At 38.5% G+C, this 18,901-nt stretch overlaps 1 protein-coding gene across 3 annotated transcripts in view; it reads left to right on the top strand.

Annotated features, from left to right (window-relative positions):
* Positions 1–16,045, top strand: part of dnajc6 (DnaJ (Hsp40) homolog, subfamily C, member 6) — a 35,807-nt gene extending 19,762 nt beyond the window's left edge. For 2 of the 3 annotated variants that reach the window (XM_042005730.1, XM_042005728.1), the window contains 13 exons: positions 764–897; positions 1,007–1,201; positions 1,425–1,542; positions 3,741–3,820; positions 3,978–4,171; positions 5,758–6,132; positions 6,288–6,431; positions 7,335–7,436; positions 8,182–8,319; positions 8,399–8,734; positions 9,298–9,446; positions 9,844–10,020; positions 13,657–16,045. In XM_042005730.1, coding sequence (XP_041861664.1) covers positions 764–897; positions 1,007–1,201; positions 1,425–1,542; positions 3,741–3,820; positions 3,978–4,171; positions 5,758–6,132; positions 6,288–6,431; positions 7,335–7,436; positions 8,182–8,319; positions 8,399–8,734; positions 9,298–9,446; positions 9,844–10,020; positions 13,657–13,758 — 2,244 coding nt within the window. In that variant the 3' untranslated portion in view covers positions 13,759–16,045. The remainder of the gene's footprint in view (positions 1–763; positions 898–1,006; positions 1,202–1,424; positions 1,543–3,740; positions 3,821–3,977; positions 4,172–5,757; positions 6,133–6,287; positions 6,432–7,334; positions 7,437–8,181; positions 8,320–8,398; positions 8,735–9,297; positions 9,447–9,843; positions 10,021–13,656) is intronic. The other variant, XM_042005729.1, reaches the window with a different exon arrangement.
* Positions 16,046–18,901: the final 2,856 nt, after the last annotated feature.

The raw sequence follows: 18,901 nt of genomic DNA, 5'->3' as shown, positions 1-18,901 counted from the left end.
TATAACTGAACAGTGAATTATTTATTAACATTGTTGGTCCTTGTTAACTTAGTGATCAGATCAAATTTAGCACTTTTTAAAGAGTTGGAGAAGATAAACTGTCTTTGTTGTACTCTTATTTGGGTATTTGTGTTTGAGTGCAGACAGTATTTTCATCCACTATCTGGAAAATACTTTGTATGCAACCTGTTTCACCACACCACATTATAACACCAAACAATGTCAGGCATGCTTTAAACACAGCTAAAACTTCACATACTGTACTGTTCAATCCAATGACCACCAGAGTAAAACTGTCTTTCAGTCTGTTCTCATTCAGTGACAGCAGTGCAGTACACAGGCAGGTGGTGGTGCATGTTTTTGCCAAGTCTCTACAGTTTGGCTTGGCCATGGTTGGCAAACTCCTTATTCTTGCATAATCAAACCAAACCATTCTTTTTACAAACACCCCCCCCCCCTTTCTCTCTCTTTTAACTGCATCAGCTCATAAGAATGTTTTTGTCTCCCTGTAACCTGAAATGAACTAAGCAGCAGTGAATGAATTTAGTTTCAGTCATCTGAAATGTTTGATACAGTATAACCTGATAGGAGAGTTAAATAATTTTGCCTTCACAGAAGAAATATTAGAAAGTTATCTGCCCAAATTATGCTGTAGTGCTAAGACAAAAATGTACTAAATACTATCTGACACCTAAAGGTACATCAGTGAAACTGATCTCTAAAGATTTCAGCAGTCAGTATTTACCTTGTTGTGTGTTCACAGGACGGTCGTGCTCCCTCTGGTGTTTTGGTCTGTGCCATGTTCTGCTTCTGCCATCTTTTCAACAACCCAATTCCTGCCATGCAGCTGCTCAGCGCCAAGAGACCGGGCTCTGGACTCTGGCCTTCACACCGCAGGTTTGCATCTCTGAACACTAGTCTGTAAAAGATTGAGAACAAGAATAAGCGAACTGAGTGAATAAAAAAAAGAAACAGTAAAAAGATTTGTGTCTTTGTTGTCATGCAGATACATAGGTTATGTATGTAGCATGGTATCGGAGAAGCCCAGCCTCCCCCATTCAAAGCCCTTGGTGATAAAGGCTCTCACTATGAGTCCAGTCCCCTGTTTTAACAAACAACGTAGCGGCTGTCGACCCTTCTGTGATGTCCTCATTGGAGAAACCAAGATCTTCACCACTGCGCAAGAATATGAGAGGATGAGGTAAGTTGGAGTAATGTAATGAGTCTGCTGATTTTAAACAGTATTATACAGTATAACATATACATAAAATATATGAATGTATTTAAAAAATGTGTAATATTGAAGTATAAATAAAGTATTATCATGCTGTTATTTTCTTTCTCTGCAATGTCCCCCTTCACGGATAATTGTGGCCCTACTTATTCTTCACGCTTGTACCTTCTACAATGTCTGCATGCCCCAGAGAGCACAGAATTCAGGAGGGGAAAGTTGTTTTTCCTCTGGGTGTGAGTGTACAAGGAGACGTTGTGGTTTCTGTCTACCACATGAGATCGACAATTGGAGGACGCCTGCAAGCCAAGGTACTCTCAACATGTCACTGCAGCAAGATCAGACACAGGGACAGTTTTGGCTAAATCATTCATCTAGATTCTTTGTTTTCTTTGTAAAAATTACTTTCATCTAATGCTGGAATCATAAATCGCATTCTAATGTATAGTGCATTCAAGTCTCTCACTTTCTCAAACATGTTATGCAACAATGGTAGCCGCTGTGTCTCAGAAAGCCTCCACAACACCAATCAAAGCATGTCATTTGATAGTTCATTTAGTGTTCACTCAGGTGAAGAGGTTCATGATTTCATAAAAATTTTAAACTGCAACTGTCAGATATTGTTCCTCTGTGTTCAGAAGGAAGGGGGACTGGATCTCGATGGGGAAACTGGCCTCGACACAGCGCCGGCTTTTTGTCATAGTAAAAGCCAGCTTATAAAGCCTTCCCACCAACTTTTAGTCCAACTTTACCGCGACTGAAAGCCGACATTTACTTCGACTACATAAGCGACTGAAACCATGTAAACATACACTTCTATACCATCGAGGCTGGGTCTACAGCTGCAGGGTGTACTGTTATGCTGTCTATGGTAACGAGCAACACTGTCTAACAAAACCAAATGGAAAAAGTTAGCTTCAGTCTCAGTTTGGCAGTACCACTGACTTACTTGCTGAGGAGAAAGCTGCAATTTCAGCATCCCTTTTAAAATCTTTCTCCTTCTTGAGCTCCTTCCACCTGGGGAAGGCTAGCTAGTGCGACGCTGATCCTCTTTTTTTGTATCGTCTGGTCACGCTGCCTATTAATTCTCCTTTTTCATTCTTTTGGAGATGGTGAAAATGGCTCCCATGCTGCTGCTGCATATGCATGAGCCTACAATTTTGTGAATAACAATTTAACAGATTTTTTAACTTGCCGGGGTAGTAGGGTTCTCTCGGTTATCTTCTCCTCCGGCGTATCAATCACTGTGTGCTGTCTTGCAAGGATTCCACATTGGTACTATTTGTCCCTTGCTGGCAGCTATAGTTTCAAGATGACAGACCATCATGATACTTCTCTACCGGCTTACCTGTCATATGCATAAACAAATCTAAAATTCTTCACTTACGAGAATGTGTCAGATCATTAGTAGAAGTCATAATGCACCAATGATAACAAATACATACATGCAGACAACAATTTTGGTTGCAGCTGCAGCTACGTATACAGTTGTAAATTAGTCATAAGATTATTGTACTATTGTATAGTATATAACAAAGTGGTTCTTGATAGTTGCTACTTTTTAAAAATAATTCAAATTTTATAAATAACTTGTCACCAAAATTTGATAAGTGTTGAGGAATACAAAACATACTATTAACTTAAAACATATAATGGCACAAAAGAAAGAAGCATTACATAAAAATACTGAAGTGAAATGCAAGTTGCCCACACTCCATTAAGATCATCGCCTTCAGCTTATGTATGTCATGTATTCCTTTATCCAGTGTCCTTGAACTTCAGCAATGAGAACAGTGTTGTGTTTCTTCAGTGTTTATCAGTGCTGCATGTTGATCAAGATCTGCTTGATGTGCATGTATTTCATAGTTACAGAAGCTTTACACTTTCTCTAAAATGCCCCACACTTGATGTTACAATGGTTACTTAATTCATTGGGTATAATAGAAAGAGATAGGGGACATAGAGGGAAATTACATAGGCAACAAATGTAAAGAAATATGAATAAAACAAAAATAAAAACACAACAATAAATAAATAAATAAAAAATAAAAATAAAAATAAATAAATAACAAAACACATCAGCTACCAACATTTGTAAGTGACTTTAGAGGAATACAAACAGGATTAGCAGACCTGGTGAATAAGTTTTCCTGTAATTATTGTTTGCATTTATTTATTTAATTATGTATGTATGTATGTATGCGTGTATGTATGTATGTATGTATGCGTGTATGTATGTATGTATGTATGTATGTATGTATGTATGTATGTATGTATGCGTGTATGTATGTATGTATGTATGCGTGTATGTATGTATGTATGTATGTATGTCTGTATGTATGTATGCATGTATGTGTCCATTATGTTGATTTTTACCTGATTGTCTTATCTTACATAATTACTCAGTAGTGGGTTATCATTAAAGAACGTGCTTGAAAAATATTAAACAAATTAAATTAAAATGCATTGTCTTAAAATAATAATAATAATTTTGTCCTGCCATTGTTAGGTCTCAAACACCCAGATCTTCCAGATTCAGTTCCACACTGGATTTATTGCCCCTGGAACCAACGTGTTGAAGTTTAACAAGTAAGAATATTTTTTATTTATTTGTTTTTAGCTGAATTCAACTGAGAAAATTAAATTTGTTTGTCATTATTTGTCAGTATTTAAAAAACAAATCAGTTATCTATTTTGTCTTTTGCAATAACATTTTCTTTTCCACACAACTAATTTTTCCTCTCAGACCAGAACTCGATGCTTGTGACTCCCCTGAGAAATATCCCCAACTATTCCACGTTATACTGGATGTGGAGGTAGAAGGGGTGGACAAACAGAAAGACCTGACACCGCCATGGGAGCAGTTTCCCTGTAAAGACCTGAGCCCCAATGTGCTCTTTTCCGGCCATGAGGAACATCAGGACGCCCTGGCTATTGCTGGTAATATAGACAGCTGCACCATACACTAGTGTTTAATCAATACTATCAATCAAATTTACGAGTGAGAGAGAAAACATTTTATCAAAGCTATCAGTTACATACAGGACACCTGACTCTTGAAAGTCTAGATCCAAACTTGCTTATCAAATGTGGACTAGGTCAATCATTGATGACTTCAAGATAAAAACATATAGAGAGAAGCACTATAGCATGTCCAGTTTTAGCTCACAAGCTCAATGAGCAAACAACAAGTAAGTGGGATCTCTATGCTAGCTGCTAGCAAGAACTACGTTTGTCTCATTTCAACTTGAGTGTGAAATATGTTAAGTGGGCAAGTTTGAAACAAAAATATATTATTTTATTCTTTTTTTGAATAGTGAAAAGGAAAAACCTATTGTTTGTGAGCTATTGGGTCCATGTAGCAGCTAACAGAATCCTGAAACTAACCACAGTTCTAAATGAGCCCATCAATCCTGACCCTGAAATAACTTGACTAACTATTTAACCCTGTACCAAAATTACTTAGAAATTAGACTGGTAAGACAAGCTAAATAAATTAAATAGGTTATAGGCCAACAGCAACTGAGTGAGGACATTAATAGTTAAGACTTCAAATGGTGTGAATAGCTGAAAAATCGCCACATTTACATTCATTAACATGCAGACACAGAAACAAACTAATGTTAACCATTTTTGTCCTTGCAAGATGAGATGGAGGGCTTGGACCTGGAGGGTAAGGCAGAGGGAGACCACAGATCTATTATAGGACAGTGACTTAATTGAACTGGGCTTGGTTCAATTCAATCATATACTCTTCCCCAGAAGGTGATTAAAATATTGACCTATACACGTTCTGTTACTGTAAAATCCAATTTGCTGCTTGTATTAATGACTTGCATTGATTGAATTGAAATTAAACCCACCCTGGTTACAAAGCAATAAATCACTTTGGTAGAAATTTGGTGAAAATATACTATCTATCTTGGGCCCTGCGTAAAATTACTAAATTAATCCCTTTATGCAGATCCCCTGACACATGTTAATGTTTTTTTTCTGTTTCTAGAACGATGATTTGAAGATATCCTTTTCTAAATCTCGAGAGCACATTAAATACACAATCCTATTGAAAATTATGGTGGGGGTGGTGGGGAGGTAACACACCACAGAGTTCAAAATGTTCTACCAAGGTGGAATACTGCTTTAAACTAATACTAGCTGAGGTTAACCACACACCCCATCCCCTTTAAAAAGCATCTAGATTATACAGATTGGATTCTTGTAAAGAGAAATGTTTTACACCTCCTCCAAATAGCTAAAAGCAGCTACCGGCTAGAGCTTACTGTGTGTAGAAGCATAGAACAAAGTATTTGGAGAATAGGCAAAGGTGAGGACCTCCCATTGTTTTCTGCTTTATTCGCATCCCTTTCCTCTTTAGCCTGCACTGTGCTTGTATCTGCCTTCAGTCCAGTTAATGTCCTTTGTCTGCTTTTATATAGTTCAGTCTCTGCTTTATCCAGTTTGAATCCATCTTTCTCAAGGCTGTCTCTTTACATCCAACTATCTGTTACTATTTTGTCCCTTTAAAGAACCAAGCCGGCCCCATGGAGGTCCAGATGGTCGAGGCCATGGTGAGGAAAGCGAGCCCTCAGATGATGAAATGCTATCACTATCCAGCCAACGAAGCAGCATCAGTACTGCCCCACATAAACCTGAACCTCCAACTCCAACTCCTGCAACTGCACCCGCTGAAGAAGTGGATCTTCTTGGCCTGGATGGGGGGAACATTAACCGTCTACACCCCTCATCTCAGCCTCCGTCTTCAGCAGCTACAACCACTGACCTCTTAGGAGACTTGTTTGGGGCTCCAACTCAGCCAGTGAGTGGACCCTCATCCACCCACTCCACTCCGCACAAAGTTACCCCAAACACTGCCTCGCCATGTCCGTCTCCTGCTCCACCGGGTGAGATGTTTGAAAAACAGACAAAAATCATTTGATATTCATTTGGGGGAATAGAAGATAATTCAAGAACTATTGTCATTCCAACTAGCTTCAGATAAATTATTTGGCTTGGGATATTTTCACCACTAACACTGGTGGTTATTTTGACCTTTCAGCATTTGATCCCTTTGGGGCAGGTCCCATGCCTAAGCCTCAGGACATGATGGATTCATTCCTCGGACCAGGTAATGTTGTGCAGCCAGACCCTTTCCTGCATGCTGCTCGCTCTCCATCACCCACCCTGCAACCTCCAAGCCAGGGTAAGGCATGCTTCTGCTGCTCTTTTGACATTCTCCCACAACATCCTCTGGGATCTCATAAAAACATTCCATTGCTCAGGCATGTTTTTCATAATTTGGAAGCCTGCCTTTACATATTGGCCTACAATGATTTAGCATCACATGAAAGATTGTTTTTTTGTAAAACAAAACAAAAAATAAATAAATAAATCTACTACGACAGACTGGTGTTCTGTACCCTGCTTCTTGCCTGCTAATTGGTGGGCTAGGCTCCAGCTTTCCTGTGACCCTGAATTGGACTAAGTGGTATAGAAAGTGAATGGATGGATGGATGGATAAATGGATGGATGGATGGATAAATCTGACTGCACTGCATTTTTTTAAACTTTTGGTCTCATTTGCAGTAATTGTTTTGTTATTGCTACTTTCATACGTGCTTTACAATGAATGAGTTTGCATGATGTATGTTAATTTTAAGTTGCGGTCCATGCACAGCTTGAATCCCAACACAGTCTATTCTGCATCTTTTAACAATATTTTGTCAGGCTAAAAACATTATTTCAGCTGCATTCTTGGCGTTCTTCCACTTCAGATTTTTACTTTTATTTGTTGTTGTTTTTGTTGAAGATAGAGAAGTGTAAAGTGTCTCATTTTAGAGTTAAACATGTGATCTAGATTGTTGGCTTAAATATAACCAGTGTAATTGAAAACAATCTGAACCTGTCTTGCAACAAATGTGTAGGAAAGAGTTTAGATTTTTCAAATGCACTAGTTTCAGGAACCCTCAGAACTTGCAACTCTCTCACAACATTAATCATAAGTCTTATTATGAAAATTTATTTTCTCTGGCTACATTGGTTGATCTCACTCAGTTCACATCCCCTTTGTGTTCTCTTTGTGACCAACCTTTATTTTCCTGAACAGGCCGGAGTTCCCCAGTCCCACCCACCACCCCAACTGTCAACATTCAGCAGCAAAATGCCATGGGAGGATGGGACTGGAACAGACCCGCTACCACAAACACAGGTACTCCCAAACACCACATAAACACACACTTTGACAGTGAACACACAAGCGTACATAGCAGTGAATGTTAGGCCCTGTTTACACCACAATGCTGAGACAGTAATATACAAATGTTTTGTTGCGTTCTGGCCTCTTGTCTACATAGCAACAGTTTTGGGTGGATAAAACCGCAAAGATTTGACAACGGCCTCCAGAGTGAAATTTTCTCGCAATTTCCGTCAGAGTAAACTGGAAGTGGAATCTCTTTGCACAATGACGTCTTTCACGCCATCTTGCACTTGCACATTCAGACCCATGACAATCACAACAACAATGTTGGACCTCCATGTAATGTTTGTGCTGCTGCATCCTTTTAATTTATTTAGTTTGTTATTCCACACAAAACTAGAATGCACGGTTGCCATCTTCTGTTGTTGCTGTTCTCCCTCTTCCCTTTTTTTTCCCACCGATTGGCATATAATACTTCTGTTGATGTGTTGTGTTTTCCGGTCGTATGAGGAAGTGGTGCACACCTGGGTGTTTTGTTGCAAAGTTACACCGCCTGGCATGTGCACTCCATTGTTTCTGGTCCTCTTTGCATTTTCTACTGCAGTTTCATTCCACTGTTCTATAAATTATTTATTTATTTATTTATTTTTTCAAAAACGCAAAAGAAAAACTTTGCGTTTTGTGTGGAAATGTTGTCATGTAAACAAAGCCTTAATCTTATTCACTCTTCTGAAGTACTGTCTTCTGATTAATTCAGCAGGAGGCTTTGGTATGGGCAGTCGGTCAGCCACTACCAGTCCCACTGGCTCCGTTCACAGCACCCCTACCCACCAAACAAAGCCAAACACTCTGGATCCATTTGCAGACATCGGCAACCTGAGTGGAAGCCTTGGAGGTATGACATTGACCATTTCCTTAAAGCTTTGTCATATTTGCTACTACCTCATATTATATAACTGCTATTCTTGCACCAGGAGGTTCTGGGTTCTCCAGCAAGCCCACCACTCCAACAGGAACAACCCCGTCTTTCCCACCAATGGGCTCTCCTTCACGACCTCCACCATCACCTCAACATGCAGGAGCGTGGCAGCCTCACGCAGGTCCAAGCTTCCCCTCGTGGCAGCCCAGCACGGGAGGCAGTGGAGGGTGGCAAGCCCAAGGACAGGGCTCCACTCCACAGCCAAAGCCCAGCCCTAGCCACACCTCCATGCCTCACACATCACCCCAGAACAGACCTAACTACAATGTCAGCTTCTCTGCAATGGGTGGAGGCTCTCCTAGTGCAGGGAGCAAAGCACAGGCTGGAATGGGTAAGCAGAAGATATAGATTGAGAGAGATGAAACTAGATGTCTCTTAAAGTTCCAGTGTTTGTAAAAGGAACATAATATTCAGAACTGTGTTGTCATTACTGTACAATGATCAGTCATTGTGTTTTATATACACTATAGTGTGGGATCCATTGATAGCATAGGTCTTCCATGAAATGCATCGACTTACATCGAAACATTTCTACAGTGTTGTGCAGTTTCAACACTAGATGTCACTAAATCACACAAACTAATCCTTTAACTCTGGCTGTTTGGCAAAAACATATTGTTTTACAGTTATAGATGGCACTGTAGAAGGAATTTATGTGAGTTGTTATCAAATTTGTATAATTAGTTCCCAAACCCAGTTATTAAATTATGGCTTATAAAATGCACAATTCAAATTATTTATGTGGAGCATGAAGATATAGTGGAGTGACCTTGACAAGCTCAATTAAAAAACAAACAACTCCCCCTTAAAAATAGATTCTTACCTACCCAGAGTGCACACCCAGAGTGGTTTATAATGGTTTTTATTTATTTATTTCCTCTGTATTTGTGCCAGGTTCAAAGCCCAGAGCGTCGGATGCCAATTTTGATGACCTGCTGTCTGGTCAGGGCTTTGCAGGGACCAAAGAGAAGAAAGGGCCCAGGACTATAGCAGAGATGAGGAAGGAGGAGATGGCCAAAGAGATGGACCCTGAGAAAATAAAGGCAAGATCTGCTTTTCTGATAGTAATGAAAATAGACATGAGTTTATTGCTGTAAATGTTTATTTGAGATACAAAATCATGTCTTATTGACTGCTGTGTCATGACATCTGGGTAGAATTAACACCTGATCCCTTTATCATGTTCAGCAATTCAGCACTTTCCAAAAGTTGAAAAGTGATCTCAAAAAGCCTTTGGGTGTCAAAGCCTCTTTTTTTATTCCAGAATTAATGAAGCAACAAGTGTAGGTTTCCCAGGACCAAACTTTGGTTCATCTAATTACTCCTGTAGCATTTCACCAGAGCCAAAATCTCTGAAAGCATTTATGCTAATAATTGTTTCAAATCTGGTCCTCTCTGGCTAATGGCTCCCCATCTTTGCCTCCTCTCTTTGTGTCCCAGATTCTGGACTGGATTGAGGGGAAGGAGCGTAACATCCGTGCTCTGCTGTCCACCATGCACACTGTGCTCTGGGAGGGTGAGACACGCTGGAAGCCTGTGGGCATGGCTGACCTGGTCACTCCAGAACAGGTCAAGAAGGTTTACCGCAAAGCAGTGCTGGTTGTTCACCCAGATAAGGTGAGACAGATAATGACTTATCAACTCAAATTTAAAAAATTAGGAATATGTGTCTGTAAAGATGCAACAAGAGAAAACATCTCTGGTATTGGATAGGTTCAACCAAATTAATAGCTTATTTTCAAATGATTTCATGAATCAAAAAATTAATATTTAAATATAATAATATTCTGGAGATTAATACTAAAAAAGCAAAAAGCAGATAATTCAGCAAACAAATTATAATAAAACAATATAAAACTTATTTTTGTCTATAACACTGGTTTGAACAGCAGCTCATGATAGATCCATAATATGATCTTCAATCAGTTGTGCAATTCCTCTGCCTTAAGGAACATAAAGGAACATTTCACTCTTTTGTTTTGCTTGGCAACTTATTTGTTTATATTCACTACTATTTTTAGCTTTGCGTAAAGTCAAAACAAGCTTGTTGTGTGTAGTTTAAATAATCTTTGACTGATTCCATAGTGGTTTTCCTGACAAGTTCAGATATTGGAAAGGTGTTTTGCAGCTAAAGTGCTACAGGGATAAAAAAAAAAAACTAAATAAAAAAAAACTAAAAGAAAGTCAATACTGAAATTAAGTCCATCAGGTGGAATCAAATGCATCATTTTGGTGTAATTTATTTAGAGCAACTTATCAAACACAATCAGTTTTTCTAATGGTGGCAACTAAATCTGTTTGTGTCAGTTGTGTATGACTGGCCTGCTGCGTTATCTTAACATTACTGATAACAGTCTGATTAGGTCTTACCTTGAAAAATAAACAATCCACTTTCAAAACAAGACAAGAATGAACTGCTGCAGTAACATTAATGTACAAACATGAAGGAGCAGGACTTGATTTGACTTCTACTCAGATGTTCAAAAGAAACCAATGAGGTCAGGTTACAGTTCAGCCAAAATTTTCATCACCCATGGTTTTACCTGTAAAAATTAGTTGCAGTACCGAGTAATTTTATCACATTATTTCAGACAAAAAGAATGAGAAACAACTGTTTAAAAGCATTTAAACTGTATGTTGATGTTATGCATATACACTGGGATTAACCATCCACATCATCATTGCTTGTAGATGAGAGGAGAGGCTGCAGCCCCCTGAGCACTGCAGAACGTTTAACCCCAATTAATTTAGTATAAAATTTTTGGACAACACTGCAACACTATTTATGTAATGATGGCATGAGTGCAATCTCTTTGAAAGGAAAATCATATGCCGAATTAAGACCCATCTCTACTGTGCGTGTCTCTCTGCTCATGTAAATGCACAAAGTTCAAACTTGCACTAATATGCTCAGTGGCTCTCAGATTCATAAAAGGTGTTCCCTACTGTTTTATTTTTGAATTTGAGAGATAAAATAGCCATTTTTTTGCAAGATGTTCAAGAGTTGTTTGTTCTTTACCTCATTTTGAAGAATAACTTTTTTACACATGCTGTAAAAATAGACAAGAGCACAATAAAAATGACCAAAATGACCAGCACCTGAATAATGTGATAAGCGAAGTATCCAAAAGCGGGCTTTAAGAAGTCAAACAAAGAGCTACCATCCTGGTGAACAGATACAGCAGTTTCATGAAGGTGGTCGACTATTTCACTAATTGTAACATTATAATCAGGTACAAACGTGCAACATTCAGAACCAATGACAGCACAAGTTCCACCTCTGGCAGCTAAAAGAAAATCCAAAGCTGCTCTGTTTTGTAAAGCTACAAGTCTAACAGAGGCGAGCTCACTTGAGATGAGCATGAGAGCCTTTCCAGTTACATTAGCTATAACCTCTATTGAATGAGACAGATCAGCAATTTGATCTAACGCTGACATAACTCCATAAAACGGAAGAAGGGGACCAAGTGCATTCTTAAAAGGTGACTGATGATGTGTCCCAAATATATCTGAAGTGCCACGTCTTACTCTATTAATTGGTGATCTCGTTGGCAGAGAGTGTGTCACTCTCATAGCAGGTACCACATATGCCAAGCCACATCTTCCTTTGTAATCCACCGGAAGGTATGGGTATGCAAGGTTCCCACACACCCAGTACATACCTACGGGAGAAGAGATTGAACAACTAGCAGTGCGATGAGCCAACGCATTGAGTCGAGTCTCTCCTGCTGCTTTTAAACATTGATGAGGAACAGAATCCAGAGATTTCCATCCAGTATTGTCCCACCCTGGGCTCCACTTAAATGTACGAAGGCAGTCTGAGTGTCCTACTGACGTCTTACCATCATTCTCAAGACACCAAGAGAACCTCTGAGGAATGAGCAGTATGGGAACCGATTTTGGGGTTTGGAGACATCTGTTGCAGTTTCCATGTCCTTCAGAACAATCAAGTGGTCTCATTTTAATACTGGGGCAGTCAGGATGAGAATAAGGCTTAGGCAAGTCAATATGCAGAAGATGACATGTGTCACAGTCAGAGGCAGGCAAAGCCATGAGAGGTAAACCTACTCCGGCTGTGTATGGCATCAAACCACAGACATAGCAGCTGGTATTAGGACGGAGGTGGTTGGCTACTTGCCATGCCATAGTAAGGAAAACATTGATGTCATCTTTTATGTCTGGACTCATTATGGCCTGTATAGTGATGGACTCCACCAGGATCAGTATGAAGAGATGAAGAAAAAGGTACATTGTGGCTGAAGTAAATATTCTGGCTCTGGATATATCTGTTATATAGGAGTGGCTGTTTACTTTAGGACCAATCTCCAGGCAGGAGGTGAACATCAGCACCATCAACCAGAGTCTGGAACACCAATCAGATCTGTAAAATGCATAAAATAAAAAGGAGAATGACTGACAGTTGGAGAACAGAGGATGCAGTGAGTTCCCCATCAGGAAGAAAATAACTTTAAATCTGAATCTTAGCATCTACTAGTAATCTACTGCTCCTTACCTGTGGTGTCAGCCTTGAGGTCAGGCTTTCCCTTTCTGCTAAATCTGTCATGAATTACCTTTACTAGAATTTATGCCAGGAGAAGATGCAATACTTGTGCTGTTTTTATCAACCCTGCTTTTTAATAGGACAATAGAGCAGATACAACTCAAAATGTAGCCAATCACAGGGCTTTCGTGACCCTTTCACAGGATCAATATACACTTATCAAATGCAGCAACACAGCAGAAATGTAATCATTCTCAAGGCATCGTGGCAATTTTGATCTTATGTAATTCACTTGTATAATTTCACAAAATTATATGTTAAACTTAGACATTTTGTGCTCCTAGTAACTTCTGGTTCTTTTCTTCACTTTTTTCACGACTGTTGTCATCCTGTTTGGGGCTCTGATATAAGATCTCTGAGCTGCTGCCACCCGCTGTACCTATTTGTTATCTCAGACTTAGTCACATGTATTTGCTATGATGTTGTGTGCAAGCACGTGTGTTTTCCATCCACAGTCTGAGCGAATCAGTGCTAAATTTAAAACACCACCATATCAGAAAAGTAGAAAATGCTGCTGTGTTACTCTTTGTTGATTAGATTTGAGGTTGTTGTTGTTTTTTTCTTTTTCTGACTGTGTTTAATGTCAGAGCATTTTTGTACCCAGGTGTTTGCCAGAAGTACAACATGCGTGACAGTTTTGAGGTTTTTGAAATTTTTAATCTGTGTAAAACTGTGTGTGCTTTCCTTCACAGGCAACAGGTCAACCATATGAACAATATGCCAAAATGATTTTCATGGAACTAAATGACGCCTGGTCAGAATTTGAAAGCCAAGGACAAAAACCTCTTTACTGAAAAAGGACAAGTGAGCGGAAGTGAAGCGACATGAGGATGTTCCTGTTGATTCGGTCATCCAACCCCAAAAATATTACCACTTGGCTTCTGACGGCTGCGCCCTGCAACAACATCTGCCTTTATACCTGCGCTTTGACTCATGCTTATCTTCCTGCTCAAAATCAATGATGGCAAAAGACTGCAGAGCAATCTATGAACAGTGATACTGAACAAATGACCCTAGATGTATCCTCTGTATGTTTGTGGTGCCACTCTATCCGTCTTTGAGCTCTTTGCTTTGAATCAACCTAACAAAGTCACTGAGATGTCTGGGAGACAGATCAAAAGAGAGCATGGGACAAAGGTCTCACAAGATAAGAGAAAAACACATCAGGGAGTAAACTGAACAAGTAAACAGACTGCTCTACAGAAAAGGTTCAGAGTGGCAGAAAGCCTTAAGGCTCAGCGAATATCCAACAACATTCAAGCCATTGGGGATTTTGATTTTGCTTTGTAAGGTGTGTGTTAAAATGGAATCCATGATCAACTCCATCATATCAAATCCAGTCTTTCATACAAGTGAATCTTGCTAGTAATAATAAAGAAAACAACAGCATCATGTTACTGTACCTTAAACAGTGAAGTTAAACAGAGCCAAGCTTGTATTCCATCATTTTTTTTCTTTTTACAGTTGTAGATCTAATCTAGTATTCTGAAAGAAAACATGTATGGAAGCAAAGTACACTGATTACAGTTTGGCTTTTATTTACATTCATTTGAGGTAAGCAGCAGGAAGACAACATTTAAACTTCTGACTACATATTTAAACGATACTTGAAATTAATTTATTTAGGAGAGTCACTAACTCTCAGTGTCTGCTGTAATGAAGCTTTGTGTTTTTCTGGGACCTGGGGATTACATATTGTATAGTTAGCACATGCACATTTCCTTACATGAAGCACCTTCAGGCCTCATGATTCTCACTCATAAAATAATGTGATTTTTACAAATGAAACTCTGTGAAGCACAAAGATCGTTTAAGCAGCTTTGAAGGAAGGACTTTTATTTTTTGTTGCCCGCTTTATTCAGATTAATTTTCAAAATAAAATGCATATTATATCTTTGTTTAACTCAACAGCACACTTAGAAATAAGCTTAAGATAAATAATTTCTTAGATTATTCATGTATGTAGATGATTATAATCAGCCCTACACAAATCTATCATCACAGTGTCATCAAAACAAAACTTTGCAGCTGTTGCACTTTGTTTTATTTTAAACTTTGACTTGATTAATTTCGTTTACTTTTCTGAGATATTTCTTTCAATGCACTGACACTTTTATTTATAGCAAGCATGTGTTGCTGTCACAGATCAGGCACCATTTCATATCATCCTAGAGGTACAGGACACTTCGTCCAGAAGAGATGTCCATGCTGCAGGTGCTGTTTATAATCATTTTAATCTAATGGATGGGAACTTATTTCTCTCTGCATTATATGTGTGATTCACAGTTTCCTTGTAGAGAAGCTATTTCATAATCCTAGGTTGTGGTCTGTGGGTAAATGACTAATATATATGCAAAATCAAAAATGTTTTATTTAAAAACAGTCATCTGTTTTGTTTTTATTTTTGTGGATTTGAGGTTTTGTCAGGATGGCAACATGACCTTCTTAAGTCTGTGCTCTTTTTGGCCAGAAGACCCATTTCACTTTGCTGTTCAGTACCTTAAAGAAACCACTCACTGCACAAACAATTAGCAGAATATTTGCCTTTATACGTTTATAGACTGTCAGACATTTGGCATTATACATTTTCCATTTGTTGGGAGTTGGTTCTACCCCAGGGTGTTCAGTTTATGTCTCTGCATTCAGGATGTTGATTGAATTCTGACTAGCGCAGAAACAAAAATGATGCAGTAAAGTGTTGTTTCTTTCAGAACGCACCACAAAAATGGGAGGAAGATTTTGTCCTGGGTCCATGTAAAGACGCCGGGTCTCAGGCTGAAAATATTGAACTTGAAGCCTCTGCTTTTTTTCTCTTCTTTTTTGGTGACTTACAAGATATGAGGAGTGTGTAGTCTGCTTCATTTACACTGAGGACCTACATGTGAAATAACCCTCGTGAGCTCCCTAGCTGACTGAATCTGCAATCTTACAGCTACTGTATGTTAAAAAGCTAATCTCTATATTGTAGTCAATGGATGTGTGTTGTTTGAAGTTGTGGTATGTATGAACTGAGTTTGAGTACTGTATGTCATGTGTTTGCCTGTCTGCTGTTCAAGTATTACTAAATTGTGTAAAAATTCATGTTCATGTGTTTATTTTTAGTTCTGGTTACCATTACAGGATGTACATAATTAACAAGTGCAGTGCACAACAATAAACAGTAAAAAGAGACAAAAACAGCAGTGAGCTGCAGTCTTCAGGCTTCGGCTGAATGTTGGTGATTCTCCTCCTGGACACAAGAGGGCAGCAATGTACAGAATATACTGTAATACTGGCCTATGATACTGTGCTGGTTGCTCATTAATTGAGTAAAATGACTAGAAAAATTTTTTGATTAAAAGAAGCTACCCTGGAAGACAAATTACTGTAATATAATAAGCCAAGTACAGTTAAAATAATACACCTCTCCTAATGACTGATTATATAGTGATTATCAAATAGTTTATTAAAGATATTTGAAAAGAAATAGTTTCTTACTTATAGTACAGCAGTTTCAGGGGAAATATAATTTATTTGGCAGCAGTTTGTGACTAGACTTTAATTGCAATGTGACCTGCCACCTCAGATTCCCAGCACTCCTCCCCCTTGAACGACTTCCAACACAGACTGCTGCAGCAGCACCAAGGTGCCTCCACAGAAAGGTGTCCACTCAGAACTTGACATGGAAATGAGCGGAAATTAAGGGTATTTAAGGGTAACAATATATATATGGTAAATGGTCTGTATTTTCATATATCACATTGACCTGCTCAAACACACATTCACACAAAAGCACACAGGACTCACATGGAAGCTGCCATGCAATGCACTAACCATGACTCATCAGGAGCAATTTGGGGTCAGATATATATAAATATATATATATATATATATATATATATATATATATATATGTATACATATATATATATATATGTAAACAGTATCTTTGTGCTTTTATTCCGGTGATTGTTTATACTGACAGGGAATTAGGATGTTTGCTAAAACGTGACATCACATTGTATTGATTCACATCTTCTTTTTTAACCGTTGTCTTCATGCTGTAGCTCTGTGGCCAAATCACCCTAAGACAGCCAATGATGACACAGACATAATGATACTGGACTGAAGTGGATGCTTAATCTAACTAAATAAAGTTTCTTTATATTTTTGCACTTTAGCCATAATGCCACAATGACCTGAAGAAGCATATACTCTTGGGTTTTAGCGAGAACTTTTATTTTGCTTTTTAAAAGAATTTAGTCTATAGAACTCTCTTTATTAAAAGGAAAAGCTAAAAATGCTCTAAAAGTACTTTGTACAATGTTTTATTAGATAAAAAGTATAATTAAATCTGTCTGCTACTTGTTCACATGAATTATCAATTAGAACATTCCGACTTTGGATGCTGTTTCTTAATTATTTCCCCCCTAAGTAGGATCCTGGAAATTTGGTGACATTGTGGCATCACTGTAATGCCATGATATGTAGGTCTATCTTTATTTTAGAGATGAGGCATTCAGTATGAAATCATCCATTGAAAAATATATTCCATCAATGTAATTTCATTCTGAAGCAATTACAGCAATTACAGCTTATTATTCTTGCTGGTATTTAAGTGTAATCACTTCCCTCTTGACATAGGAGGAGCAGATAGACAGGGTGGGCAGCCACTGGTCAAAACCCATCACAGTGAGTACAGGCGCTTCTTGAGATATTTACAGTGTGGTGCAGATCTCAGTCTCAAGTAAACCACAAAGATGGTGGTCAACTTCAGCTAGTGACGGTCCTCTGTAGTGATGTGTCCTTTGTGGATGAGCCAGCCTCCAAGAGACAATTTTTTTCCTGGTAAATGAGAAGAGACTAATCTTCAGAAGGGCCTGGACTTCATTTTTATTGGTACAAGATGCAAGGAAAGACTGGGATTGTTCTGCAGCATTTGGTGGTTTTGGGTCGGGAGACATGCCATTGTTGATTTTAGGGCGGTGGGAACCTCGGTGGGCCTGGGCAATGCCTGAAATTTCATTGGCCACCCCAACTATTTGATAAGTTTATTAGCAAAGGAACCAAGGTAAACACCTGTCCTCTTACTCATACCAACCTTGGTTTTGTAATTATTAAATTTTTCATCTTTATTATTATTATTTTTTAACATAAATTGTTTTAATTGTTTTCATGTACTTTTTTGCACTGTGAAGCACTTTGGTTGCTCATGCATTTGATAAAGTGCTGTTTAAATAAAGTTGAGTTGAATATGGTCATGTTTTCTAAATTAATGACAAAAAGATGACAACAAATGTTTCAGATGTATTCAATAGAACCAACATTGCATACGTGGATAACCAGTCTGTGACATATGGGTGGCATGGGACAGGGGGTAGCGGGGTTTAGGGTTTGGTGGGTATCACTCTGTTACCTTTAAAAATAGAACCACTTTTCAGTCTGTGGATTCCAGCAGCAAAAACTGCACTTGTGTTGATTGGTTGATGGTTGGTCTTTTCCTCTGTAATATTAGTCATATTTCAAGTTTTTTCCTCTGTGAGATGGAGTTTCTGAGTTTGTAATAACAATTAGTTATATTTCAAAGCTCAAACCTTTTATATTTTTTAATGTAAACATTAAAGTTTGTTTTTGACATTAGAAAGGTCTTAAAACTGTTATTTAAGGGTTCCAGACACCCAATAATCCTTGTTAACGATGACACTAATCCTGCTGGACAGTGATATTGTTTGGCTACTCCATACTAACGTCTGCTTTATCTTGGCTACTGCAGATTTCCTGGATACCCCCTGTGTAGTGAATGCAGGCAGAGCGCATGCAGGTGAAAAGTTAATAGGAAGACTTATGTCAGCCAATCATTGCATTCAGGCTGGATTCAATCATTGGCTGGCCTTTTTACATGCCTTGAAATATATTAGTTGTATTCATAATCTGGCTTATTTTATTTGAGGAAAAAAG

The sequence above is a fragment of the Melanotaenia boesemani genome, chromosome 14 (assembly GCF_017639745.1).
Source record: "Melanotaenia boesemani isolate fMelBoe1 chromosome 14, fMelBoe1.pri, whole genome shotgun sequence".
NCBI lineage: Eukaryota > Metazoa > Chordata > Actinopteri > Atheriniformes > Melanotaeniidae > Melanotaenia > Melanotaenia boesemani.
This window is presented reverse-complemented; position numbering and strand designations above follow the sequence as displayed.